Below are 26,176 nucleotides of genomic sequence, written 5' to 3'. Positions count from 1 at the left end.
GAGGTGAAAATAGTCTTTTTATTCCAAAATGACTAAGCGCATTGTTTTTCGTCAATCGCCTTTCTGGCCACTGTTTAAGAAAGGAGATGCTTACAGGACGATTTGGGTATCCCCCCCTCCTCCCCCCCCCCCCCCAACGCCCGCTTATTTTGGGTCAGAAAAGAAGAAATCACAGAAGGAAGAAAAGCCGGCAGGGCAAGCAAAACAAACCGGTTCCCCCCCCCCCCCCCCCCAACCCTCTCTCTTAGCTGAAAGTTTGGATCCGCCACTGGAATTAAATGAAAAACAAAAACATGGCTAAAAGGCGTGTTTTAAAAACATGGATCCATTTATTACTAAACTCTTAGCAATCTATTGGCAATAGTTTAAGGCTTTATAGTTAAGTAACCAATACTAAAAACAGACTCGTTACTGAATGCTGACGTGTGCAAACAATGCTATTCGCTGTAATGCTATTTGAATGACACCATTCCCGGTCATACACGTGACTAAAGCTTCCTGATTCTCGCCGGCTCTCGCCCGCTTGATAGCGAAAACTGAATAGCACCAGGAGCCCATTCCTGATAGCACAGACTTTCATTTTACACATCTTGTTAAAGCTGTTGTAAGCTATGTTTTTTTTTTTTAATTTTCCAAAGTTCAGCTACCAATTATCTTGGTCGTACATTGTAAAAATTTTTGGCCTGCGTGCAACAAAAATCTACCGGCGCGAGAGTGTGAAGATTGACGTCACGTTCCGGACTTGTTTGCGAATGTCCTACTGTCACTTGCACGACGCGATTAAAATAATGGTCACGCGCACATGCGCGGTACCAAAAAAAAAAAAGTTCGTTACAAAACCATTTTGTCAAATTTTGCAATTCAAAATATTTATGTTCTGATAAGCTTTTTTCCTCTCTTTTTGGGTCATTTACTTCACGTGCACCCTTAACTCTAATTTTATACTCGCCCAAAACTACTTGAAAAACTACTGAAACATTGCCTTTGAAATGCGTTACTACCAAAAAAAAATTTTACGTGAGATTGGCAATTTGAACTATGTAACGCGCAATTTGTCTTCGTTACGTACAACTCAAGCGTGAAGAAACTCACTAACTGGAAGGGACTTTTTTACGACAGGTACGACACTTAATTTCTATCACTATATTGTAGGAATATGCAAATCTGCGAACAGTTTTGAACTTCTTTAGGGACATTAACGACTGCTGTGAAGTTTATATGAAATAATTCATATATGAACTGCGGTTGTAGATGAAAGTGAAGAATGATCATCGCAGTAAATTTTCCAATTTAAGCAATTGGAAAGAAGAAGCTGGAAAAAATCAGGGCTTCAACGGGATTCGAACCCCGTTGAAGCCCTGATTTTTTCAGGGCTTCAGGGCTTCAGATTTTTTTTTTTTTTTTTTTTTTTCATATAAATTTCACATCATTTCACTCCTTACGGGAAGATATGAACTCAATTAATTGACCTCGCTCCCAATGTGTGGCCTCATAGCTCAGTTGGTAGAGCATCGCACCGGTATCGCGGAGGTCACGGGTTCGAATCCCGTTGAAGCCCTGATTTTTTCAGGCTTCTTCTTTCCAGTTGCTTAAATTGGAAAATTTACTGCGATGATCATTCTTCACTTTCATTAACGAGTGTCTTGTCAATAATTAATATTCAATAGTTCTAGCTGTGATATCTAGAAACTCTACTTTAAAAATGTAAAACTCCTCTCTAGTATGACAAGTCGTTATCTAGCACTGACGAATTGGATATCCAGCGGATAAACAGCTCTTCCTGTCTTGGGATCAAAACTATGCATCCTATTGAAAGCAGTAACAGAGATTTATAACCTGCTGTAAGCGGACACCTATGTTCGGTCCTCCAGTAAATGGACACCATTGGGACGAGCATTGGTGTCCACCTGCATGGGAATGGTGGTTTGTTGGTGTCCACTTATGGAAGGCACTCGCTGACGGGAGGTGTTCGCAATCGGAGTTTCGACTGTACTTGCTTTCAAAAAACAACTGGGACACAACACCTAAAGATTATCCTTTTCAGAGATAATCGGCTATCAAAGGCAAGTCACAAGTAGCGAGGACATCATAAAGATGCCCTACAGTTAAGAGACGTTGATGTGCGACATAAGACAACGTGGCCTCAGCTGGGTTCAGGGTGCGGTTGTCAAGGAAACGAATCTCGTCGGGTTTCAAACCCAGTTTCTCAGCAACTAACTTCCAATCATCTCCCCCTGCAACATAACAAACAAACCAACAACAACAACCTTGTTTGTTCTTTAGACTGAAGTTTGACTTAACATTTGAGAAAACGATGGTGACTGACCTGCACCGGTGTTGGAACAGTGGTAAAAGCGCATGGCTTGTGTTTGTATTCAAAGCGGTTTAGGGTTGTGTTTTATTGCGATTCTCGCCCCGCTCCAGAAGTTTACTTCTGGACACGCTTCGCTCTATCCGAAAAGTAACGTGTCTGGATTCCAAGTCGACCCCTTAAGGGCAGGCAGTCTACCAAACTCAGGTGCCACTAAATTTCACTCCACAATAGATTTCGGTATTTCTCAGTTTAGTGAAGTGCGGACATGCTCATGTCTTTTAGTAGTGTGCGCTCTTGAAAGGGAAACCTAATAAAAGTGCGTAAGTATTAACGTCATGTAAAGTCTTACCACTCAAGGCAAAGGTAAGCTGTCTACCCTTGTTGATAGGAATTGCTCTCACATCAAGGTTTTCAGATAACAAGGGACCTACGAGAAAAAAAGCTTAAAGTAAAGAGGTCATCAAAAACCCAAAGGGGTGATGGCGAAATGCAAAGTGCATTCTGGTAATGGCACAGCAGCTCAGATGATAAAGATAAAAAACCTTTTAGCGAACGGCCATGTGAAGGAATGTTTTCATCTACCTGTCTAAACAATTAGGAACTTTTCCAGACGAAGGGTACAGACAAATTGAGGGTAGAAAGCGCTCGGCAAATCTGCTATTTAAACAATGTAATATTGTTAGGTGTGCTTAGCAAATCAATTGCTAAACAAGCACTAGCTTTCATCTCCAGCGGTCGGCCATCAAATACGAAAAAGCTCTACTATTTATGCATTACGAATGTGATTGACTCACCAGTAGTTCCAGCCCGTGAAATGTTCCTCAAGCTTTTGACCACGTCAAGTTTACCTGATACGTTAGCCTCCCTTGCCAAACAGCGGATCCACTTCTTGGTTTCATCGTCTGGCCTTTCCAGAGAGGCTTGACTCAACTTCAGACTCTCTTTGAACTGATTCACAATTTCTTTATAATCACAAGATGGCGACAAAAGGGATTCGCAGACCACATCGGGCAAAGCAATTGCTTTTTCTTCGTTTCCTATAGAAAGGTGTACTTTAAAAGAGTTTTCAAGTAATATATCAAACGGGAGGAAGAGTTTTTCGTCATATTTCAAAAGCAATGAGAAGGGGGCTAAAAAACGGGAGGCAGCCGACTTTTCCAAACCCGACTTTTCCAAACCCGACTTGCGATCTTTGGATATCTTTTGAAACAGTCTTTGTGGTGATTGATATAGCTTTTTAAACAATTACCAATTCTTGGAAAATTTCAACGCAAAGTTGAACTGAGAAATAAAAGAAGACTGATATAAGAATTTATTAAATCCATTTTGAAATCACTGGTTATCCTTGCAATCTGATTGGCTCTCAGTGGTGCGATTTATTCACGAATCGCACTATTTTTTGCTCTAAATCGCATCTTTTTCTCAGCCAATGAGAATGGGACAGTAAAACAAAACAACCAATCAGATTTCAAGATTAATTTAAAGTAATCAATAAAATTTCAGGAAAATGAAAGGCAAAAAGCCACTGTGTGAAGAATTTTGCAACTACTATTGCCAAAACTCTGTTGTTATTGTAGCTTTTTTCCAAAAAAATTGACGAATTTAATTAATTACAGTTTCTGAATGACGATTATGAGCTCCTTTAGGCTGAAGACCTACTTTAATGGAAGTTCCCAACTTTTTTTTCTTCAACATCTGCTCAAGTTCCGTATGATACTGAGTCCAGTAAAACATAAACAAACGAAAACCACACAACAACAAATTCAGAGCCATCTCAAGAAGGTAGATGTTTCCAGGTTTCCGGTAGTTTCAAACGAAGCAACAAAAGAGCTCAGCTCTGTCGCTGTGAGTAAACATAGTCAAAATACGCCACACTGCACAAAATAGTGAATGAACGAACGTCTTACGAAGCCGGTGCCAGTCCCGCCATCTTGAAAATATCTTGAAACAAATGGCACCGCAAGAACTTGACAAGGTCCTGAGTATTGAGTCCTACGCCGAGGTCACAAAAAGAAACGGAGATGAAAACGGGCTGGACTCGTTTAAAATCATGCCATTAAATGGTATTTAAAAGAAAAAACAAACAAACGTACTAACCACTGGGCATCGTGCACTCGAGGGAGTTTCACAACTCAAAAGAAATCCATGGCAGAATTACACAGGATTCACCTTCAAATTCCTTCTCCACAGACAACAAGAAGTCTCAGCCTCAACCAAAGAAGAAAGGAAGGCCTTCCATCATTGATTCAGGCCACGAGAATTGAACTTTTAAGCACGAAGTAAACTATTTTCGTTCTGACTTCAGAAGTGCTTGTTTCTTTGTCATGCTCGAATGAGTTTTCGTCACATGACATCGTTTCGCATACTAAGTGAGACGTGAAAGCGTTTCCGGTTTCGCTATTTTCAACAAACCGGCTACTGGAACAATTCAAACAAATCTAAAATTTAAGGCCATAAAATTGTGCGATTTCAAAATGGATCTAATAAAGTGGCAATTGAACTGAGTTGAGTGCAATTTTGGTCTAAAATCATACTTGTGATTTCAAATCGAACTCGCGCTGCGCGCTCGTTCGATTTTGAAATCACGCGTGTGATTTCAGACCAAATTGCACTCCACTCAGTTCAATTACCATTATTAAAATATGATTAAATGAAATTGAAAATTACATAGAATGTAAAAGTAAAACCACATTTACCTTCTAGATAAAACGAAGATGGATTTATAACCAAATGTGAAATAAAAAATCAATTCCCAGTAAAAGTCGAAAAACAGATTCGAAAAGCAAATGGAAGTGAATTCGCTATGGCCGAGTGCGGCAACTACCATTATTTTAGTCATGCGTTTTAAACATGGGCTTCTGGCTCAGATACTGAGGGTAACCTCAATCCCACGCAATGACTTTAATAAATTGATTAACTGATTGATTCATTGATTCGTTGATTCATTGATTGATTCATTGATTGATTCATTGATTGACCATTACGCGACGAGCACTTAAATACTTTGATATGTGCAACAGATCCATGCAACTGATCACCAGTAAAAACTGCAACGCAATAGGGCTAGAACTGCCCATTTATTTATTACCAAAATTTGTGCCGCGTCCTTCAGATTATTTTGATAAAATCTCGTTTGGTGAGTAACAGCAGCTTCAAACTCAAGGGAAGATATTCCTACTGGTAGTGACGTAAAAATAAGTTTACAGAAACACTCAGTCATATCTAACAAACTCGCTGTTGTTGTCGTTGTGGCTGCTTTTTAATGTCACAAGCGTAAACGGTTGTTACCCCCCCAAAAATATAGATAGATAGATAGATAGATAGATAGATAGATAGATAGATAGATAGATAGATAGATAGATAGATAGATAGATAGATAGATAGATAGATAGGAGGTCTTTAATTCAGTGGACGTTTCGCTCATTCGGGCTTCTTCAGCACTAAGAATATCAATTCCGAGTATTGATATTCTTAGTGTTGAAGAAGCCCGAATGGGCGAAACGTCCACTGAATTAAGGACCTCCTACGAGAAAAGTTCGCATCTTCTGCTGTTTATTCAACCTATATATATATATATATTTGCTTTGAACTTTGCTTTGAACTTTGATGTAGCTAAAGACTTAGAAAAAAATCTGTTGAAATCTGGATGTGCCATTCCGCGCTCGACAAAATTGAAGTACATCCGTGACATTGCTATTTGCGAGCAAAACATGGCCACGAGGAGAGAGAAGAACATGAGTTCAAGCGCTGATCGTGAGTAGAATTTCCTTGTTTTATCCATTTTAGGCGTTATCGGCTTAGCTAAGTATCAGAACTGTCTGGGATTCGCTAGCGCGGAAGAAATTTATTTGCGTGGTTTCCGGGCGATAATTGACGTAACGACAACATGTTGAGTCTTGGCTTACTGCTAACTATAGCCAAGTTTGTTTGAATTTCAATCGATTCTCGATGTAGGAAGCTCTTGTTCAGTCCTTTTAGGACGATGCAGGCCTTTAGAAAGCAATAGATTGGCTCTCCGCCGCGGTTTTGATATCTGTACGTTCGTGTTGATTTAGACTCCAATTTCATGTTAAAAGCACTCTTAATTAAACTGTACAATTCATGATTCAACGAAAAGACGGTGAATTTAGTCTTCCTGGCCTCAAAAGGCATACAGGAGAGTTATTTGCTGCTATTTGAGCTACGATAAGCCTCGTGGAAAGCTAGCTCTAGGACAGAATTGTAGCAAGATTATCAGCGACAAGTCAAATTCTATGGCTATGTTTTTGCGAATCCGGTCAGATATTGAGATGAAATGTCACGTAACGGCTACTCTTTGGCTGAAATATAGAGGTAAATAACCGATTCCACTGCAAACCATGCTCTTGTTAGCGTGACTGGCTAATTTAACCCACAGTAAAGACATAGTGGGGTCATTTAGGTGAAATCGCAGAGGTTTAATAAGCCTGTCTAAATTAGTGCCGCGGCGAACCAAATGATCAATGTAAGCTCTAATTTAGCTTTGTTTTATATATATATATATATATATATATATATATATATATATATATATATATATAATTGATACAGAAAGAGATCATCTGTATCAGACCAGCTAACCTTCACCAGAAGATCCTCTGTCTCGTTCGCCGGTTGCTAGCTGCGAAGAGGAAAGGCAAAGAGTTACAATAAAGCATATTTTACATCTAGTAATGTCTCATATTTTTTTCCCTTGGGGTCTCATAATTTTTTGCCTAAAGATCAACCGTTAGCTATTATTTCTTTCATAAGTTTTTTTATAGCAGTGTAAATAAAACAACAAAATATTAGAAAAATCAACCGTCGACTAATGACAAAAAAATATATAACGTTGAAAAATGTAAGAATTTTGCTTTGGCACACGTCTTAGTACTTGGAAAAGAGTTTCCGAGTTCTCCTAACGGGAATAGAAAGGTCATACATCAAGGTCTCCTATTGGGAGAACTTGGCAATGTTTTTGCGAGTACGCGTGTGACAATCTATCTTTCATTCTTTCACCACTCTTAAAGTTTGCCACCTTATATTCACCCACAAACGTTGACTTGATTACCTGATGTCCAGAAAGATCATACCAATGTGAAAACTGCATAACCGAAACTTGAGTGTCTGGTGCCGAAGCAGACCTGTCACAAAACGTACTTCCATTGTCATTGAACAACTTGGAAGTAGACAAGAAGTGAAGGCATTGTTCTTCCTCGCATCTTTGTTTCTTATGAGTAGGGCAGTAGTTGACGGCACCTCCGTTACAACAGATTGGGCAAAGGACACGCATGTCATATTTGATATTCTTTAGCCAGCTGAACTCACTGCGCATGCACTCCATCATCAAGCCAAGTCGTTTACGAACGGCACCAGCACAGGTGACTTCAGTGGCTACAGTGTGGCATGGGAAACCTGTTGACAGAGCCATCGCTGACGACTGTTCACCAGCCAAGGCCAAGGTGGAAGTCGCCTTGTGAACAACAATCTCAACGGACGAGGAGTGGCAGAGAAGGATCACAGAGCAGTTTTCATCGTCAGAGGTGAAGAATCTGGCAAAATTGTGGAACAACTTAGATTTAGCTTGCTTCCAAAACTCGCCGCACTGAAAGAACTTCAAGACCAAGCGGGGAAACAAACCTGGAGGGACATGACCACTTTCGAATTTCAGAAATAGAGACGGTATATTTGCAGACGCGAGAAGCTTAACAATCTCTTTTGGTGGATGTGACCTCAACATCGATGGTACCAGGTAGCTCTTGTTCTCAGAAGTACCTGATGGCCAACAACACAGCAAACTGAATTTCTCCATGATATCAACGAGACTATCATACGTGTCTCTGTCTCCAATCAAAGGCTTCCACATATGCGTCAAAAGTTGCTCATCCAGAATTCCTTCTTCTTCAAGCTTGCCCCATAGTTGTAAGAATTTCTCTTCTTTGCATTCATAGGCAGGCTGTACAGTTATTACTTTCTTAAACAGGTCTATTAACCACTGAGGATCCAAGACCACTAACTTGCTCAACGTTGGCGAGTCATCAAAATGAACCAGACTTCGCAAATCATGCAAGTAGTTCATCAGTGTCTCGAACTCTCTGTCGTTAACAATGTTGCAGTCTTTTGACGCAATTTCTTTTGCCCACTCCAAGGAAATCCATTTGTCCCCTTTTTCCCTTAGTGCGCTCAGAGTCTTGTCAAATTTTAACCACTTAATCGGGATGGATTCGTTTGTGTGAGGTAGAGTTTTAGCAAGAGCGAGAACTTGCTGACGTAAACGCACGACTTCTTGACACTCAGACGCGGTACCTGACTTTGTGTTATCCACAACGAACACGTCAACGAGGTGGCCACCATATGATGTTTTTTTTCGTAGATAACCAAGGACTTTATAGGCTAATTTTCGAGGATCTTGTTTGCCATAGGGAGTATCAGCATGGGTGCAGACCAGGAAAACTGCAGGAAGCTTCTTTGGGAGACCCTCTGATTTGGTGAAAAGGCTTCTGTTCTCATCTAGACTAGCCAGGGAAGCAACAGATCTCATCCAGAAGTCAACATAATCCAAATTAGTCTTCAGATCGAAGTCTTCTGGGAATGGTTCGTACACTCCTTGTTTCACCAGGGGCGGGGCCACATCATCAGGATTTAGACTAAGGTCATAAACCAAACAGTAGATTGCTCGCGCTGTCAGAAAGAGGGGGTGGGTGGCATAATAAACTGACTGTCCAGAAAAATCCCATAGAGTTGAATAAATGTGTTCCCTGCCATCCTCCCAGCCACCTTGAAGTAACGTTTCAGTTGCCACTGCCACATCTTCTGGAACGCGTGGAGCAAAACGATCAGAGACGTCTGGATTCTCTCCGGATGGCCTGGGTGGTACCTGGTGGGCATCTCCGTTGAGGGTATCTCTTGTTTCGCTGGGTATTTCAACGTGCTTGGCATCTTTTGTTGTCTCGTTGGGACCTGCTTGCTTTGGTAATTCAGTGACTTCAGAATCTAAGGTACTTTCTATTTCTTCCGGACTATCTTCCAACAAGAAGCTTTCACCATCCCTCTTTAGGTTTTCTACAACCAACATTGCTGCATGACGATCAAAAGAAATCGCCGCATCAGGATTTTGGCCTTTCTCCGTCGTCCCTGTTTTCCACGTCTCGGTGGTCACCTCGAAATACGACGGATCCACATCTATGCCTACGGTACTGTCTTCCTTTGGATCGAAACATATCCCTCTCAACGACTTCTTTAAACTGGTCTTTCCGGCTCTGTCTTGTCCTATCAGCATTATTGGAACCCTTTTGACTGTCGTTTTTCCATCAGCAAGAGCCTTGTTGTAGGCCTCCAGCGCTGAGGGACCTCGCGCAAGAATTTCTGCAGGGACTGAAACATAATGAAAGGATAATTCATTTACGATGAAAATCAGCCAAATAATATCTTGACTTGTTTTTTGAGGAAGGAAGGTTTCTGAACACATATTTTTACTGTTTGTTGTATGTATGTAAAGCTTTTGTCACCCACCAGCAATGTACATCATGAAACACTTATGAAATTAGATCTGGTTTAAATATAAATCCAGTTAATAAGTATTGATTCAAACGATGATAAACTCATAACGTGGAAGGGATGATATTGTACGCAAAGGGTACGGATTCTATGTTGTCACGATAGACAAATAAAGCATTGACTGGCTCCTGTTGGTAGAACTCTGAATTTTTCATGTTCCAAGTACACACCTTTCATTCATTAACCACACTAGATTTCACCATCTCACTTCACTTCCATAGTGAATATTCCACGTTTCGACAATCAGATCTTAGCAGTATGCAAAGTACTTGATATATGCACCTAGCTAAACGCAGAATAACCGAGCGGGAAGAGCGTGGTCTTGGAGGTTGTGGGTTTGTTACCACTCTGATCGCACGAGATGAAACTGTCTGAGTAGAAAGCATAGAAGAGTACCGTTGAAGAGATCGAACCCGCAATTCAACTTTCCTTAGCATTAATTTAGGGAGGAGTTTACTCGTAGCCCTTACGCCAATGACACAGCGCACCAGCCTACCAACCTCTTAAGTGAGAGATTTTGCTTACTTGTTGGTGACAGACCGGTCTGTTTCATTTCGAAAACTACCAAACTTTGTACTCTCTTCACAAATCGGAGGAAATCAGGAAGTGTTTTCACCACGGCTCCCGGTTCCCATTCGCCTTTATGGAGTAACTCCTCCCATTCGTCACAGAGTAAGTAGAAGGCGGTCTGCAGAAAAGAAAAATAAGATACATTTTTATTCATATTTTAATGAGAGCAGAAATAATAGCGCTTTCAAGCAAGGTTTGTTATAAACGCTATGTAATATCCACTTCAAGACTACATAAAAGTGGTTTATCAATGTTCGAAGCATTGTGCCACTTTTAGTTGAAAATTCGGAAAGAGACTGTGCTTCACGTTAGAAAACCTTCCGCACTACGTAAGGACGATGGCCTATCGGCAACGTATTTTCCCATATACCGCAATAACAATATAAGTGGAGGGAAATAACGTCAATTCTTTTTTAAACAATAATAGTGCCCGAATATTGTCTTCGCTACCAATTGCAACTCTTGTCTCGTCAAGCTTTATATTTATATTCACGTTTGTTATAACTTGTCTTACAAAATCAAAGACGAGCTCTAGCTTCTCGGTATGATAAGTTGCTTTTTTCTTTCGAGATAGATATTTAACTTTCTAATGACACTATAACAATTACAGTGAAAAAGAGTGACCATAAAAACCAATCCACACCTAAAAAGAATTGTATTTATCTCTATAAAATATTTATTAAATATTTAGGCTGAAAATAGATATTCTTTCAAAGAGAAACATCCTTTAAAATGTCATACCGAAACTCTGGAGGTCGCCGTTTTGATGTCCGGCGAGATTTCCTTGGAAAGCACAATTGTAAATCCAGGCATGAATCCATAGAGTGATCTTTCACAGCATCGCATATGAGATAGCTCAAATCCATCGGGCATATTCCTTTCTGGAAGGCGAAGTCCAAAGTCATCTTCATCTACAAATGTCACTTCGGAGAGGTAGTTTACCAAGATACGTCTTGTCTCTTCACTGAGCAAAGGGTCGGTTACAAAAGCACTGCCTGTTAAAAAAAAAATGACACAATGGTATGGTCTTTCATTGACGTTTGTGAGTGTTACAGAGATAAGTGTTTTGAACAACACTCCTCCATTTTTTTATTCATTTGAAGCTGCCTTATACCATACGATAGACCATTGCTATTCTTCGACGCGGCAGCAGACTGATCAGCCAACTGGGCACTTCTTGTCAGTTTCGCGCGGAGGTTTGAAAAAGGGTACTAGGTAAGGGCTTAAAAACAGGTGTTGAGGCCAGTAATATAATCGTAGTAGCTTCCCTGGTTTATCGAAGGTAGAAAGATCGGATTTTATTTTTTGTAAAAATATGTGCATGGCCAAAATTATTTTTGTGATAGATTGATCCTTTCAGAGATTTCCAGAGACTGAATATTCAAGAGTCGATTCAATTGCTGTAAACTACAAAGAAAAATTGCAGTGATGTTTTAATCTCGCAAATACTAGTCGCATAACGAAGACTGACTGTAAAGAGGGTCGAGTACATCAGAGAAAAAACATGGGGCACTTGATTTTACTCGACAACAACATACCATTATGCCCGGTGATGGTTAGCCTGCAATCAAAGTCGCAGCCAGGAAACAAAATGTCTGCCCGCATATATCTTGTAGATGGTAGCGATAGCCACCCTCGGCATCGTGACCGTGTTAATTCATCTTTGAAGTGTATTTCCTCCAGTACGTTCTTTATGTCACGTGAAGGGAGTGGGATGTCCTCCAACCTTTTGCCAAGGTTCTTCTTTGTTGCCCACAGCTGTGGAATTCAGGACAAAAAAATTCATACCGCTGTTGCTGTTGTTGTTTGAAATGAGTGTGAATATATAAAAAAATCATTTATTTGAACTGTGAAGTAAAAGCTTAAGAATGCGAAGATGTGAGTGATCAATCAAAATGATCACTCACATCTGCATTCTTGTTGTTGTTTTGTTGTTTATCACATACCTATTTCCTAACAAACGAAAGCATCTCTCAAGAAACGCTCATCTTTAACGACGTCACCTCTCCTAAACATAAAGTTTTTTTTTCTTTTTCTTTTTTTTTTTTTTTTAACCTGACTTACGTCTATGTGGTGAAAGAAGATCATGTCAACTGCTATTGGAATCTAAAATGAAATTTGGCGAGAGTGGAACATCGTTAAAAGATAATAACATAACAATAATTTTTCGGAAACAATCTAGGCCAATTGTTTTCGAACCTGAAGCCCAGTTGTCCTGAAAATTACTAGTACTCTTGTGAAACTTAGATAATTTTTCTTTTATATTTTTCTTTGATGCTCATCTTTTTCAATTTCTATACATCGTTTTACGATGATTAAGTCATATTCTGATGTTAGAGGATAGGTCATTAGGGAGGGATTGCGAAATTAGTGTTTTGAGAGCCTACCCTTAAAAATATTTGCCGACCATTTGGCTGAACAAATGTTAAATCGTATCTTGACGAATACTCTCTGTATTCTGCGGGCGTTTTGTCAAAGGCATATAGATGATCTTTAACGATTTTCTGGTTAAGGTTAACTCCTCCTTTAAATGAGCCTCTCCAATGATTCTCTTGTAACTTGCTGGAAGCCTCTTCAATGGTGCATTCCCCATCAGCAGCTTCATCTGCTAAATATCAACAAAAACCAATGCGTAACGTCTAAAGTTAATGAACATTGCAAATTAAGATCGAGTGAAGATTCGGTCCTTAAATCAGGTCGCGATAAATTTAGTTCTGTAGACATGGGATCGATAAAAGCGTCTTTTTTCCCAAGGCTATCTATTGAGTGAAATTATTTGCATCAACTGTCCGAATAGAGGTATCTTGGTACTCTATTTCAACGTGCCTGCTGTGGGTCTATCTCAAGGAGATTATGTCAATGTTATTTTTTTCGCCCGCATTTCCATATTTTGACGAAAGCCCCAACCAGCTTTAATATGGATATGTGATTACTTGATCCCACCTCACTCAGCTTTCAACTAAGGAAATGAGTTCTTTATTATTCATGATTAGCACTGTAGATCCGCTAGTAAGCTGACCCATTTCGGCGTGTTTACTGAGCCTTAAAAATACATACCATTATATTACAGTACAGTAAATTACATTGCATCACTTTGTGCTGCGCTGAGTTGCATTATAAAACACTTCCTCGTGAATACAACGAGCATTTTAGACTGTGAAATAAAGGCCTAATCTTATGCCAAGTCTTCTAGACAGGATGTATGTTTAATCAGTTTATGAAGCTTCCACAATTAGCAGGTAATACCTTCGACAGAACTGGAATATATAAGGAAGGGCCATCGCTGCAAAACAAAAGAGCCGGATCCTGTAGTGGATCTAAGCAGCTATAAAATTGGAATTAATGCACGGTAAAAACAAGCAACGCTGGTTACACTGCGAGGAAAATATATTTAAAGCCAACATTTTGGGAGGCACAGCCTTCCTATATTGGTTTTAAATATATATTCCTCGCCGTATAATCGACCTTGCTTGTTTTTACAGTTTATCAGCACCTTCGATAGGTCGGCGGATGATAAACATGCCAAAGTGACACCACATTTCGGCCTCAAGCTGCGTCTTCGTCTCCATCTCTCTTTTAATCCTACGCAGGGATTCCAAAGTGTCATCCTCAATTTTCGACATAAAGCTTGGGTCATCATTTGAACAACAGGACTCCTGCAACCAAAAATAACCAATCTAAAGGAATGTGTCGTGCGTGTAATGAAAGTAGGACATATTCGAACACGTTGATGATTACGTTGATGGTGATGATGATGATGATGATGATGATGGTGGTGGTGGTGGTGGTGGTGGTGACGATGACGACGACGACGATGATTATGGTAATGAGAGTCACATAAGTATGGATCTAGTAGCGACATGACTACAAATTACAAGTATCTAGGTGTCCATCTGGACCCTACACTGAATCTTGATATGCACTTTTACAAAACATACAAGAAAGCTGCAGGAAGAGTGAACTTATTACGACGAATCTGCTCTAACACTGACACGTTAAGTGCTGAACGAATCTATAGAGCAATGATAATGCCCATCTTCACTTACTGCGGCCAAATTACGCTTGGTTGGTCAGAGACACGTAGGTGCTAAATAAGAAACTTGGAACAACGAAGTCACAGAATTATTCTGCCAAACTCCAAATGTCTAAACTGTGAACTCCGCCTATCCACAATTGAAAATTTTGTAAAGAAAAAGGCTTGTTTATTTGTTTTTGATTGCCTAAAAGGCAACGTTTGTAGTCCTTTTAAAAATTATTTTAATTTTTTAACCCACGATTTTAATACGAGGAACAGCGGGACCACCATTGCTCTGCCGAAAGTGAAACTTGACTTTGCTCGAAAAAGTTTTTACTTTTTAGGCGCTTCAGCTTTTAATTCTTTACCTTTAAATATCAAGCAAATTAGCAGTAGGGTACTATTTAGGGAGTCTTTAGATCAATGTTTTGTGTATTGTAGTTCATAATTTACGAAGTCATTCTTAACTTATTTTAGTTTTTAACCCTTATATTATGTTATTTAGACAGGACCCCTTTGATAACAGTACCCTTGCACTGAAGGGCTATCCTGTATAAATATTCGTTGTTATTATTATTATTATTATTATTATTATTATTATAGATTAGTTTTTTTTTTAGTCTACTCAAAGTGAAAGGAAGTGGATGGAGGGAAGTGGAAAGAATTCCGTCTCATCTTTTGAATTAGTTAACTTTTCATGATTTCCCCGTCACCAACATTTGCAGACCTTTCCAGAGATTCTTTCCCTTTCTAGTTACACAACTTATTAGAGACATTTTTCTCATACCTGTGCATCATACGACTTGGCTGGCTTTATTCGGTACTGCCCAAGAGATTCTGGAAGATCAATACCATCCTCTTTCACAATCTGCTCCAGTTTGAGTTGACAATCTGCAGGGAGATTCCATCCGTCTATAAAATAGCAGTCTTTGTTGAGCTGGTTTTCCTTATGCGTCATTTTTCCTCCATCCTGCAAATATAGTCAAATGATATTCATAATTAAGCTAGCAGAAGCAAACATTTCTAAGCCAAGGTTCGTTTCAATTTGAAAGCTGAATGAACACCAAATATGTAAGGATGAGATTAAATCACAACACTCACTCACTCAAAGACTTACAGCGGTTAGGCCCATCTAAATTGCTCTGGTAAATTACGGAAAAGTTGCTCGAAAAAAAGTTCCTGTCAGAATCTAAAAGATTGCTCTCCCGGACAAATGAAGGGTTTCTAAGCAAAGATATTGACTAGGCGAACTATCTCTTCAAGTTCACCTTGAACGACGCACCTCATGCCCACAGAAGATAGCTCGTCTAGACGAATATCTTACTTATGTCAGTCTTTATACTAAACGAACTACGAAACGCATAACCAGATCTAGACGGACTTCAATAATGTTCGCCCAAGTCCGTCCCAAGCGGTTTTTGCGTCTCTAGTGTAAAAACGGCCAGGGCAAAATTCATATCTTAAATCATCCTTGATTTCAAACTTTACCGAGCATGCGGCCTACATGGCAGCTTAATACAAACAAGTGGATGCTACACAAGTGTTTGGTAAATAAAAATTGGGAGCTCTAGTCGTCTCTTTCTTCAATAGGGTCTGATATCTCACTCTCTCCACTCGAAGACGGCAACATGGCTTCCTTCATTTCTAATGGTCAAAAATGCTTCTCAATATTTTCTTGTACCAATGAGGAAAGTTCCGGAACTTCAAATATTCTGGGTCTTGGTCTTTGCACAAGCTGATAAATATAAACCCAGTCACTTTGTACAAAACAATAACAGCAGAATCTTATTTTCTGTTTCAAAGTAAGCTTATTTTCTGTTTCAAAATAAAATACTTTATTATTTCTAAGGATATCCCTACATAAATGTCCAAGTAGAAGCCTCTCAAAGAAAGGAACCTCTTCAGGGAGCCGCGCTCATTAATTAACTATGTTCCTAAAATAGGAACTTCTCAAAACAAGTGGTACAATCCCATACAATTGGGCGATTGTAGCAAGGCAACCTAACAAATAAAGAGGAAAATATCCCAACGAAAGAAGGCAGATATTCATAATTATAATCCATCAAATATTTTCGCTCGCGTGCGATTGGTCTAAACACGTAAGTGACCGAATATTCCCAACTAAAACTGGGGAATCTCCGAGATAATAATCCATCAAATATTTTCGCTCGCGCGCGATTGGTCTAAATGCGTCACGTGACCGAATATTACCCAGCTAAAACTGGGCAATATCCGAGAATATTCCCCAATTTTAAAAACTGCGCGCGTTGCGAAAAAGATTTGAAGAATAATAAACACAATAGCCTCCATTTGGGGCGAAAATATGCTCGGATATTTGTCCTTGGACATTATCTGTTCCTCGAAGCTCGCTTCTCCAAACAGATAATGTCCGCGGACAAATATCCTAACATATTTTCGCGCCAAATGGATGCTATTGTTTATATAGCCACGCAAGGTGACTGATTACATAAATATGAGTGAGACCCTAGATGAGAGATGAGAGCCAAAAAGGGAAGGGCGTGGGTGGTGGCAACCCTATGACATTAATGAGGGACAAAAAATAGATACAAACCATGACCATTATAGCGATACGGCTCGTTTTGCGATAGGTTACCGCTTGTGAAAGGTTTCTCATATAGTCGATTGACATGGAATTTTTGTTCTTGTCTGATGCGACCCCGAGCTTACAAGAGATGCTTACAAGAGGGTGTTGCAAAGAGAAGTTCCGCTGTATTCTCAGGTGACTAAAACTTACCACTTTTTGTGATATAAGTTTCTTCGCGCTTGCTCTTTGCTCTTCATTACCAGTGACTGTAAACCCGTCCTCGTTCTTTGGCTTTGCCACAACTTTCGCTCCAGATTCCTGTTGAATTTTTTTCACTACTTTTCCACCCATGCCGATGACGTAGCCTTTCAAATACGCCGGCACGTGTACAAACTCTTCCCTAATTTCACTTTCTTCTGATCCATCATCAGTTGCTGTAACTGCATCTGTTAAGCAGTAAAGAAGGAAATACTAATGAGAATCACTTTAACGTCTGGCAGTCTTTCTGAAGGTTTAATATATCCATTTGCGGCCTTATGCGCAACAGAGCGCGAAGAAGATAGGTGAGGTAAGGTGAATATATCCATAGTCCAGGGCTTTGATATCAAACGGCGTCTTCATCTCCGACAAGGAATAGCTAGGCTCAGTTTGCCGTAGTGTTAGATCAGACAAAACACAGGCAAACTCAGCTTGCATACTGCTGATCGCTTACAGTGGTAATTTCCCCTCGTTTTGGTCACGTTCAAAGAGCTATTTTGGATTTTTATCATCGCTTTCGACTTTTGTCCATATTCGACGAGCAATGACGTATGTGGGATAAGTTGCATCAATGGACCATGTAACACTCTTGTCGTATGATCACGAAGTCACGTTTTTGCAAGGTTTAATAGAGTTTATCCTTGTGAAAAAAATATGAGTTATATCGCTTCATCAACGGCTATTTTAGTATTTGACGGAAAATTAAGAAGGAAAAAAACCCAGTAAGAAACAAGCTTTGAAATCATTAAGTGAATACTGAAATGTCACGTAAATGGCAGTAGTAATGTTACTAAACCATGTCATAAGATTGGCGGAAACACCGCATTTAGCAGGAAATTGTAAATTGCAAATTTTCTTAGTTCAATCCTGTAGCGTTATGTCCAAAATAAAGCTGTTTTTTTCTTTTTTCTCTTTTTATTTTTCACTCTGCGTTTCGTATCAATGATCTTCACTGAGATCCACGTGAATTGGATACTGACCCGGGATACTGAAGTATTGGGTCTTGCCGAAAACGTTCTATCATTCCGCAAAGTTTTCGATTTATTATTTTTTGGTGTGTGGGCAACGCGCCGATAATGTTAAGAACTTTTGACTCGCTGATGCAAAGCTAAATCCATTTTCTCAAACGGGTAGCCAACAATGGCTGTGTTTTAGCAGGCCAAATATGCATGTGAATCATTGAAGCAGCCCAACCAGGCAAAAGTTGTACAAAGAGCGGATAACCTTATCCAGCGGATAGTATTGACCCTATGTTGATTGAAGCAGACGATCGAATATTTCATGTGCTGTATAGAGTCCTAAAGTGTGACGTCACGTTACCATGGCGCTAAAAATTCCTGTTCTAAACAAACGCTTGTCATATTGCGCGTCCTTTTCGTAGCTTTTGTATTGAAGAGGTCAAGGGTGTAATTATCGTTTAGAAAAGCACCAGGAGACTTCGAATACGATTGACGTTGTAATTCACACGAAAGTTGTAAAACTGAAAAGGAATTTGAAAGGAAACGATCGAAATGGTGCATTGCTTCGCGCCCGAGTGTGACCACCACTCGGAAAGCCATACGTGCCGGTTTTTCGGATTCCCTAACAAGGAGAAAAAGCTGGATGAATACAGAAGATGGGTTCGCCTACTGAGGTTAGTAAAGGTCAGAGGTTTAAATACTTATCCCGGATCATGATACATACGTGATAAGAAAAGTACGTTTGCACGCAGTCCCGTTGATGCAGATAGACTGTCGCCATCTTTGTTATGAAACTAAGCTCAAGCTCACATTTATTACGAAGTTCGTAAAGTTTGCTTACTATTTGTTATGGGTTGTTGGGTGGCCTTTCTGCAGATTTTAAATGTCTTTCCTTGAAGAGGAGAATTAACGTTCGACTCGCTTGAAATTAATGTTAGATACCACAGGTTTGGTTGTAGTTGCTTTTAATAATCCAGCTTTATACGTTTACCAATGCCCACAGTATTTGCATTTTCTTTTATTTTAAATGAAGGTGGTTTCTTTTCAAAATATGCTGCTAAAATAATCCTCTTTCCGCTACAGGAGACAAGATAGAGAGCCAGGAAAACACGCCCGAGTCTGCAGTTGCCATTTCAGAGATGGAAATAAAAGCAATGGTCCTGAAATTTTCAAGAGAAATCAAGACAAACTCTTCGCTGCAGAAGAAGGAAAGCCAAAAAAGAAGAAAAAAATCGAGCCAGCAAAGAAGGAGTCTCTGCAAGATATGATAAAAGCAGCAAGGGAAAAAGAACAAGACTGTCAAGAAGACAGTGGGGAAATTTTGGAGAGACCATCAACAACAAGAGAAATTATCCTGGAAGCAGAACTGCAACAAGCAGAAAGGGACCTAATGGACCTTAAAGAAAAAAATGACTACTTGCAAAAACATTACACAGTGTCAGCAATTGATGAAAATGTTTTAAAGATGGAGACTGGCCTTCCAACAAAGGAAGTTTTTCACATTGTTGTTAATTATACATGCAGGTTCAAACAGGCCATCAATTACTTTGCTGGTTGGAAAGTTGAATCAATTACTTTTGAAGACCAAATATTTATTACCTTGATGAAAGTAAGACAAAATTATACAAACCTTCACCTTGCACAGTTATTTAATTGCAGTGTATCCACAATAGCAAATATTGTAACAACCTTCATTCATGTACTGCACTCAATTTTATTTAATGACCTCATGACATCAATTCCAAGTAGGGATAAGAACAAGTTGTCTGCCCCATCATCTTTCAGTCAATTTGGTTCTTGTAGAGTTGTAATAGACTGTACAGATATTGAGATTGCCACACCTGGGCTAATGAGCCAGCAAAATGCTACCTATTCTAACTATAGGGGAATGCATTCCTTCAAGGTTATTGTGGGTGTAGCCCCAAATGGTGTTATTACTTATGTAAGTAAACTTTATCCAGGGTCGATATCCGACAAGGCAATTGTGCAGCAATCAGGATTGCTAAACCACCTAACTGCTGGAGATATGGTCCTGGCAGACAAGGGTTTTGTTATACAGGATCTTGTACCAAATGGTGTTTCTGTAAATATACCACCTTTTTTAAACAATGGTGCATTCACCGAGAGTGAAGCAAGGGCAACAAAGGCCATAGCAAAATGCAGAATTCATGTTGAGCGGGCAAATGCTAGGCTTAAGGACTTTAAGATCTTAAGTTTTATACCCTCATATTTGCGTTGTCATGCAGACATCATATTTCAACTGTGTGCCTCACTAGTCAATTTACAGTTTCCTCTCATCAAGGAGGGATGTGAGGGTTATGAATTTGATTAATAATAAATATTTATTGTTGAAATGGAATTAAGTATTAACTAGGTAAAATACATTGGTTATTTGGAGTGAAATAAATCTGCAATCATTAGTGGATTTACATTATGTATATCTTCACCCACACAATGAGGGTTAACACTAACTTAAAAATAGTCTTCTGGCTGGTGTATATGGAGTGCACCCTTACACCCTCACCCACCCTTATGACACCCAATGAATAATCATGAATAAGTGCACTTTAAGTGGGTCAGGTGTTTATATTACAAATTAAATTTTAATTTTAAATTATCTACACTAAGGCAGTGAAAGATTCAGACCTTGAGGTAATGTCGGGAAAGGGGGGGGGGGGAACTTTCAAAAATAAGTTTGCACAACAGGACTGCAGGACTTCCTCAGATTGTGCTCTTTTAGGGGTTCAATTTCAATTGCCTGACAAGCATTCCCAATCTTTTCTAATGGGATTACCCAAGGAAATACATAAAGCCCAAATTCTTTATAATATTATTATAGATGACAATCATGTAAGGTTATAACTGTCCCTCAACAACCTTTGGGAAGAGGTGATCAAAATAAAACTGCATAAGCTTTGGAATGTTTTCACTCCAAGTTTCATCCCTTGCTATTTTTAAAACTACCACATCTTTAGCTGTCCAGATAACAAAATAACAAAACTTCCGGCGAGAGAAGTACATCTCCCCTTGAATTTGATGCCAATAAACATGTTCTTTCTTCAAAGCATATTGGCCACCTTCAGTTTTCTCCAAGCAGAAATTGGGAGAGGTGTTGACTGCCTCTTCAATTGTCATGTTTCTTTCCGTGTAGGGACACTTTGCTTCCAAAACAGAATCTTCATCCACTAGGCCATCAGGGGAGGCACCAATAATTCCAGAAGCATCCAGCCATATTCCAGTTTCCAGGACAGTCTTTCCAGTTAACCTTGTAAATGCTCTGAGAGCTTCTGTTTCATTGTTTACCCCCCACTGTACTGCCTTAACTCGGGACAAATCATACTCCCCAAGGAGTCGTTTCAGAAGGGATGGAGTGACTCTTTTTGCCTGCAAAACAGAGCCAAAATTGCTTGCAGTCAGTCTTCCTCTTCTTGCAAGATGCCAGGTTGGGTTGTCTCGCTGGCCCACAGTCATTTCACTGACTAAGACGATATCCCTTTCGTCGACCTTGGCTTTACGCACCAAGCAATCCAGCTGTTGTTGGGACTCTCTGGTTTGAAGAAACTCGTCTGAATAAATAATTTCTTCAATTGTTGGAATGGGCAGTTTGGCTTCGGGTGCTGGTTCAGGGCTCATAAGCCAGCACAGACCAGTGAATCTACCATACTCTTTCAAGTCTTCATAGAGTGCAGACCGATCTAATGCATCAGGAGTTCTAGAGATCGCCACATACTTCTTTGGCAGGGGAAACATTTCTTCGACTGCCAGCAGTGACAGGGAGCTGTTTGACTTCCTCTTCCTCCATTGGCACTCGATGTCCGTGCGGCTGAGGTTGTGAATGCCGTGGATAAAAAGTGCAGCTGCGTGGCTGCATTTGAATTTACCCCTTGGACATTCACACTCCGTGGATTTTATGTCAAATTGCTCATTTAGGTATATCTAAAAGGGTTCAGATGAGAAGTACAACATAAGAAAACTAAGTCAACATAACTTCTCTGATAGACGATCGTAGCTTTACGATTTTCGGACGAAAAAGGCCTACACGCTTTAATTGTTTCAAGGAGCCGTAGAAGTTGAAATAAATATAAACTGACTAACGCTGAATTGTGAAATTTAAGGAGAAAACAAGAGGATGCGTGCTGAATATCTACAAATATTACTTCGGCAACTGTTTAAAAACGATCGCTCTACTCACCGTGACTTTGTAGACCTTTTTTTTCATGCTTGCATGGACCTCTCCGCGTAGAACACCCTGTTGGTAACTGAATGACTCAATATGATCCGATTTATAATGATTTTCTCCCCGCTCAATGGATTTTTTTTCTTCAAAGAAGAAAGAGATCAACGAAGCGATTGAAAGCGACGCCATTTTTCTCGCTGAGCGCGTTTGTTTAGAACAGAAAATTCTGCTTCCATGACAACGTGACGTCAAAGCTTTAGAACTCTATGGCGGACAGTGGCTTTTCTCGACGTTACGGTAACACAAAGTTTTTAATTCCCCATCTTAAATTTTCAATAAATACTTACGCTTTTCAATTTCTCATTCCGAGAGATTCAATTTTCATGCTATTTTCTAAGCCTTCAGTCTCTATTCTCCACTTGCCCATTCTTGCCCATGCCGTACTTCACGTTCTTTGTTCAGTGTTGCTGACACGCGCATTGAGCGGAACAAAGATTGCGTTACATGCGTGTGTAGTTTTTCCAGTTCACATATGGGAGAGATTAAAATCAGTCGAATCGGAAATGTTGCGGCAGTATTGTTTAAACTTTGCTCCTGACGTAGTCACCCTTTTTTTACTGCTGCACATTTAGTTCAGAATTATTCAAAGTCCGCCCGTGTTTAGGTTTTCAAGATCATCACGCCAGACGAATACGTGCGCGTAAAGATATCAGCCGCTTCGAAGCGGAACAATGTTTTCGAAAAGTGGCTCGACAGATATTCAGTGTCTGTGTTTCCAACCATTTTGGTTTTTGATACAGTCAGTGACTTTGCTACTCCGTGCTCGCCCTCTTATCCGGATACTTTGCCTGAAAATCGACGTTGACAAGTATTTCGTCTGTCCTTTTGTGCAGACAAGCCTCTACAATATTTGATCATTCTACGGTATGAGAGAATTACCGGTATAGCGTGGTCTTATAAATATTTGCCTCAGTGTGTATCAAGTTGAGTATTCCGCGTGCTTTAAGCCAGCAATAGGTGTGTTCTACTTTGTTTTTTCGCGTAGTGTTTTTTCGTTTGTCTATTCAGTCTAAAGTATTAAAATGCCATTATGATTTGCGTGATCGAAATGCTAATTGCGATTAGGAAGTCGAGCCGGATTAAGAAAATCTTAGATAGGTGTCGTATTTCGACGGTCTCTGTCCCTCCCTCCCTCTTTCTCTCTGTTAACGGCCAACAACATTAAAAAATAATTAACAGTACCAGTGAGTAACAGCTCTAGATTCTATGAGGTCACCATGTAGTTTGGTCAGACTGTGTACACAACAACACGGTGCATGTGTCCAACGCTCGCCACGCAAGACATATCAATATCAATGTTCAAAGTTTAAGACAGTATTAAAAATCAAATATTGGTGAACGAATCGATGCTAACACCGATAGATTGAAATGAAACCCTTGCTGCGGGGTGTATGAACTGAGCACTGAATCAGTGAAAAGAAAACTTGAGGCCGAAGTCGAGAACTGTCGTTCGGTAGTTCGGCTGCCGAGGCGTTCAGCGCATGCCGTGAAACAAAGGTTCATTGTTGCTATAGGATTAAGCTAATATTACATGTACAATACCGCAGCAACTGTGATTTTCACACAATTCTGTGCATCAAATAGGATAACTGAAGATGGAGTCAATGCACAGTTGTTAAACTCTAATTCAATCCCGATTCAATTGTTTCCAACCCCACGCTGGGACTCGTGAAAATTGCGACCCATTCCAGTTGTTTCGATGTTTCAATGACTTAGATACAATATCTGAATGTGTTACTGAGGTTTGCATTGGGATGAAGTATTATTTGTTGCCGCCATATTCTAAGCTTCTTTCGTGAATTAGTCGATGGGCAATTGAAATCTTCTTATCAAGGAGTCAATTGAACTAAGTGACGTGTCGGGGCACGATCTAAATGTTTGTATTTTGTCCATAAACTATAATTATTATGTCTTACCGCTCTCGCCGTCTCCCATCATTTTCTGACGCCAGGCGCTTTTCACGTGTAATGTTAAGCGTGTTTAGTACATCCCATGTTGAGAAAACAATTGTTAAAGTAGCAGTCTTCGAAAGAACTAGCAAACCGGACTTTACTTCCGGTATGCAAAAACGGCCTATGTTGTCGCCACAACCGTGAAGAATGCTGCGTCATTTGACCGAGGTATGGGCTGGGGCGAGCCCGATGTTCTACCCGTATTAGTCGGGCGATCCGACTATAAATTTACCCTCGTATTTCTCTTCAAAGCTCAGTCACGTGTAATGGGCAATACCGCAGACACGTAACAAAGGCTCAACCTTCTTTCCATCAATGCCGAAAGGAAAAGACGTATCGAATATGTTAACAATTGTGCCATCATTTCTCCGTTTAATATACAGACCCGCTGACCATTCGCGGTAGATCCACTCTAAAAGATGGCGTGGTCAATGAGCGTATATTTCGAAACGGGTCGTTCCGCGAACTCAAAATAGCAAAAGAATCGAATGATTTAGCGAAGGTCTTACTGGATCTAGAATCAAAACAGAAATCAAATGGGTCATCAATGAACAGAAAATGTGGACGGAGTTTTCAACAGACGCCATTAAGTGGCGGATCTAGGGGAGGGACCTGGGGGACCCGGGCCTCCCCCTTATTTTGGGTAAAAGAAGAAGAAAACTTAGAAGGAAGAAAAGCCGGCAGGGCAAACAAAACAAAACCGCCCCCCTCACCTTCCCCTCCCCCCCCCCCCCCCCCCTTAGCTCAAGGTCTGGATCCGCCACTGAAATTTAGCAACATTTACGAAAGTTTTAGGTGCGGATAAAAACAAGGAGGAAACAACAACAAAGATGCCATGTTTGAGTGGAAAAGTAGCTTTCATTAGAGCGAAGATAAACGTAATTGTCATATTTATGTGACTTCTATCATGATTATTACATTTATACTCTAATCACCCTGAAACGATTATAAAATATTTTGTAATTAATCTTAATAAACACAAACACAGCATCAGGGGCGGGCATCTCGTTTATTAATGCAGGATACAGCGAGCGTCACATCATCATAAAGAAAATACAGCAGTGAATAAACAGAAAAATTAAAAAGCAAAGTTGAAAGAGATGCCTTCGAGTGGCTCTTGCATAACTTACAAATTCTTAAATAGTCTACTAGCCCCTTAGGGATTCACGCCTAAAATACTTCTACAGCTAACGCGAACCATACATAGTGAACATACTCCAGTGTAATTAGCGAAACGTTACAAAATATATTTATTATGCTTTTGCTCAAGCAATACATTATCAGCTGTTATTTTTGTATTTGTGCCATTAGTTTCGTCGCTTTTGTGTGTCTATTATACTCGAATGTTGGGCAGAGTGTGTTTTGTGGTGGTATCATATAACGCGTACGTGGTGTCAGATGAATGTAATGTATTCTTGGTTTTCATGTGATGTAGTCATATATATATATTTTTTTAATTACCCTTTTTTCGGAGGTTTTAGTTTAATCAGATATAAGACCCTTTAGGAACTTGACTTTTTACAACGTTTTAGCTCGACAGGGTTTTTCGTTTTGCAATTTTTAATTTGCAAGCTTTCGCGTTGCGTGACAATAAATGGTGACCCGAAAAGGCTGTCACGTAGGTCAAAAGATGAGTTATCGCTTATGGTTTTGCTAACTGAACCAGTGGCGGATCCAGACCTTGAGCTAAGGGGGAGGGGAGAGGAGGCGTTTTGTTTTGCTTGCCCTGCCGGCTTTTTTTCCTTCTGTGATTTCTTCTCTGTTTACCCAAA

At 39.9% G+C, this 26,176-nt stretch overlaps 3 protein-coding genes across 7 annotated transcripts; 1 reads left to right on the top strand and 2 right to left on the bottom strand.

Moving 5' to 3' along the window:
- Positions 1 to 307: 307 nt before the first annotated feature.
- Positions 308 to 24,636, bottom strand: LOC110059849 (uncharacterized). 3 transcript variants are annotated; one of them, XM_089280867.1, is made up of 13 exons: positions 24,369 to 24,636; positions 17,209 to 17,444; positions 15,241 to 15,423; positions 13,932 to 14,094; positions 12,826 to 13,046; positions 11,977 to 12,196; positions 11,180 to 11,433; positions 10,394 to 10,556; positions 7,383 to 9,685; positions 6,914 to 6,953; positions 3,109 to 3,351; positions 2,664 to 2,741; positions 308 to 2,234 (listed from the first exon to the last, which is right to left on the bottom strand). In XM_089280867.1, exons 1-13 carry the CDS (start codon positions 24,388 to 24,390, stop codon positions 2,041 to 2,043), a joined length of 4,320 nt encoding a protein of 1,439 aa, XP_089136993.1. In that variant the 5' UTR covers positions 24,391 to 24,636; the 3' UTR covers positions 308 to 2,040. The 3 variants fall into 3 exon arrangements, with proteins under 3 accessions (XP_089136993.1, XP_089136994.1, XP_089136995.1); XM_089280868.1 differs by having other exon boundaries at positions 12,826 to 13,043; XM_089280869.1 differs by lacking the exon at positions 24,369 to 24,636 and adding an exon at positions 22,740 to 23,735.
- Positions 18,553 to 20,640, top strand: LOC149096345 (uncharacterized). 3 transcript variants are annotated; one of them, XM_089280870.1, is made up of 2 exons: positions 18,553 to 18,889; positions 19,299 to 20,640. In XM_089280870.1, the coding sequence occupies exons 1-2, from the start codon at positions 18,768 to 18,770 to the stop codon at positions 20,545 to 20,547; spliced, it is 1,371 nt and encodes a 456-aa protein (XP_089136996.1). In that variant the 5' UTR covers positions 18,553 to 18,767; the 3' UTR covers positions 20,548 to 20,640. The 3 variants fall into 3 exon arrangements, with proteins under 3 accessions (XP_089136996.1, XP_089136997.1, XP_089136998.1); XM_089280871.1 differs by having other exon boundaries at positions 18,849 to 19,037; XM_089280872.1 differs by lacking the exon at positions 18,553 to 18,889 and adding an exon at positions 19,081 to 19,162.
- LOC149096344 (uncharacterized) lies at positions 19,910 to 22,667 on the bottom strand. The gene is made up of 2 exons (XM_020750525.2): positions 22,408 to 22,667; positions 19,910 to 22,151 (listed from the first exon to the last, which is right to left on the bottom strand). Exons 1-2 carry the CDS (start codon positions 22,579 to 22,581, stop codon positions 21,072 to 21,074), a joined length of 1,254 nt encoding a protein of 417 aa, XP_020606184.2. The 5' UTR covers positions 22,582 to 22,667; the 3' UTR covers positions 19,910 to 21,071.
- Positions 24,637 to 26,176: the final 1,540 nt, after the last annotated feature.

The sequence above is a fragment of the Orbicella faveolata genome, unplaced genomic scaffold (assembly GCF_042242905.1).
Source record: "Orbicella faveolata isolate gen_17 unplaced genomic scaffold, um_ofav_v1 contig_48, whole genome shotgun sequence".
NCBI classification, from domain to species: domain Eukaryota; kingdom Metazoa; phylum Cnidaria; class Anthozoa; order Scleractinia; family Merulinidae; genus Orbicella; species Orbicella faveolata.
This window is presented reverse-complemented; position numbering and strand designations above follow the sequence as displayed.

Excerpts from the sequence above, each read along its gene's own strand:
- LOC149096345 (XM_089280870.1), top strand. The coding sequence starts at position 18,768 with ATGGTGCATTGCTTCGCGCCCGAGTGTGACCACCACTCGGAAAGCCAT. Across the intron at positions 18,890-19,298 it reads AGATGGGTTCGCCTACTGAG|GAGACAAGATAGAGAGCCAG; the intron begins GTTAGTAAAGGT and ends TTTCCGCTACAG.
- LOC149096344 (XM_020750525.2), bottom strand. The coding sequence starts at position 22,581 with ATGGCGTCGCTTTCAATCGCTTCGTTGATCTCTTTCTTCTTTGAAGAA. Across the intron at positions 22,152-22,407 it reads AAAAGGTCTACAAAGTCACG|ATATACCTAAATGAGCAATT; the intron begins GTGAGTAGAGCG and ends GAACCCTTTTAG.
- LOC110059849 (XM_089280867.1), bottom strand. The coding sequence starts at position 24,390 with ATGATGGGAGACGGCGAGAGCG. Across the intron at positions 17,445-24,368 it reads GATGGGAGACGGCGAGAGCG|ATGCAGTTACAGCAACTGAT; the intron begins GTAAGACATAAT and ends ACTGCTTAACAG. Across the intron at positions 3,352-6,913 it reads CAGAGGATCTTCTGGTGAAG|GAAACGAAGAAAAAGCAATT; the intron begins GTTAGCTGGTCT and ends ACCTTTCTATAG.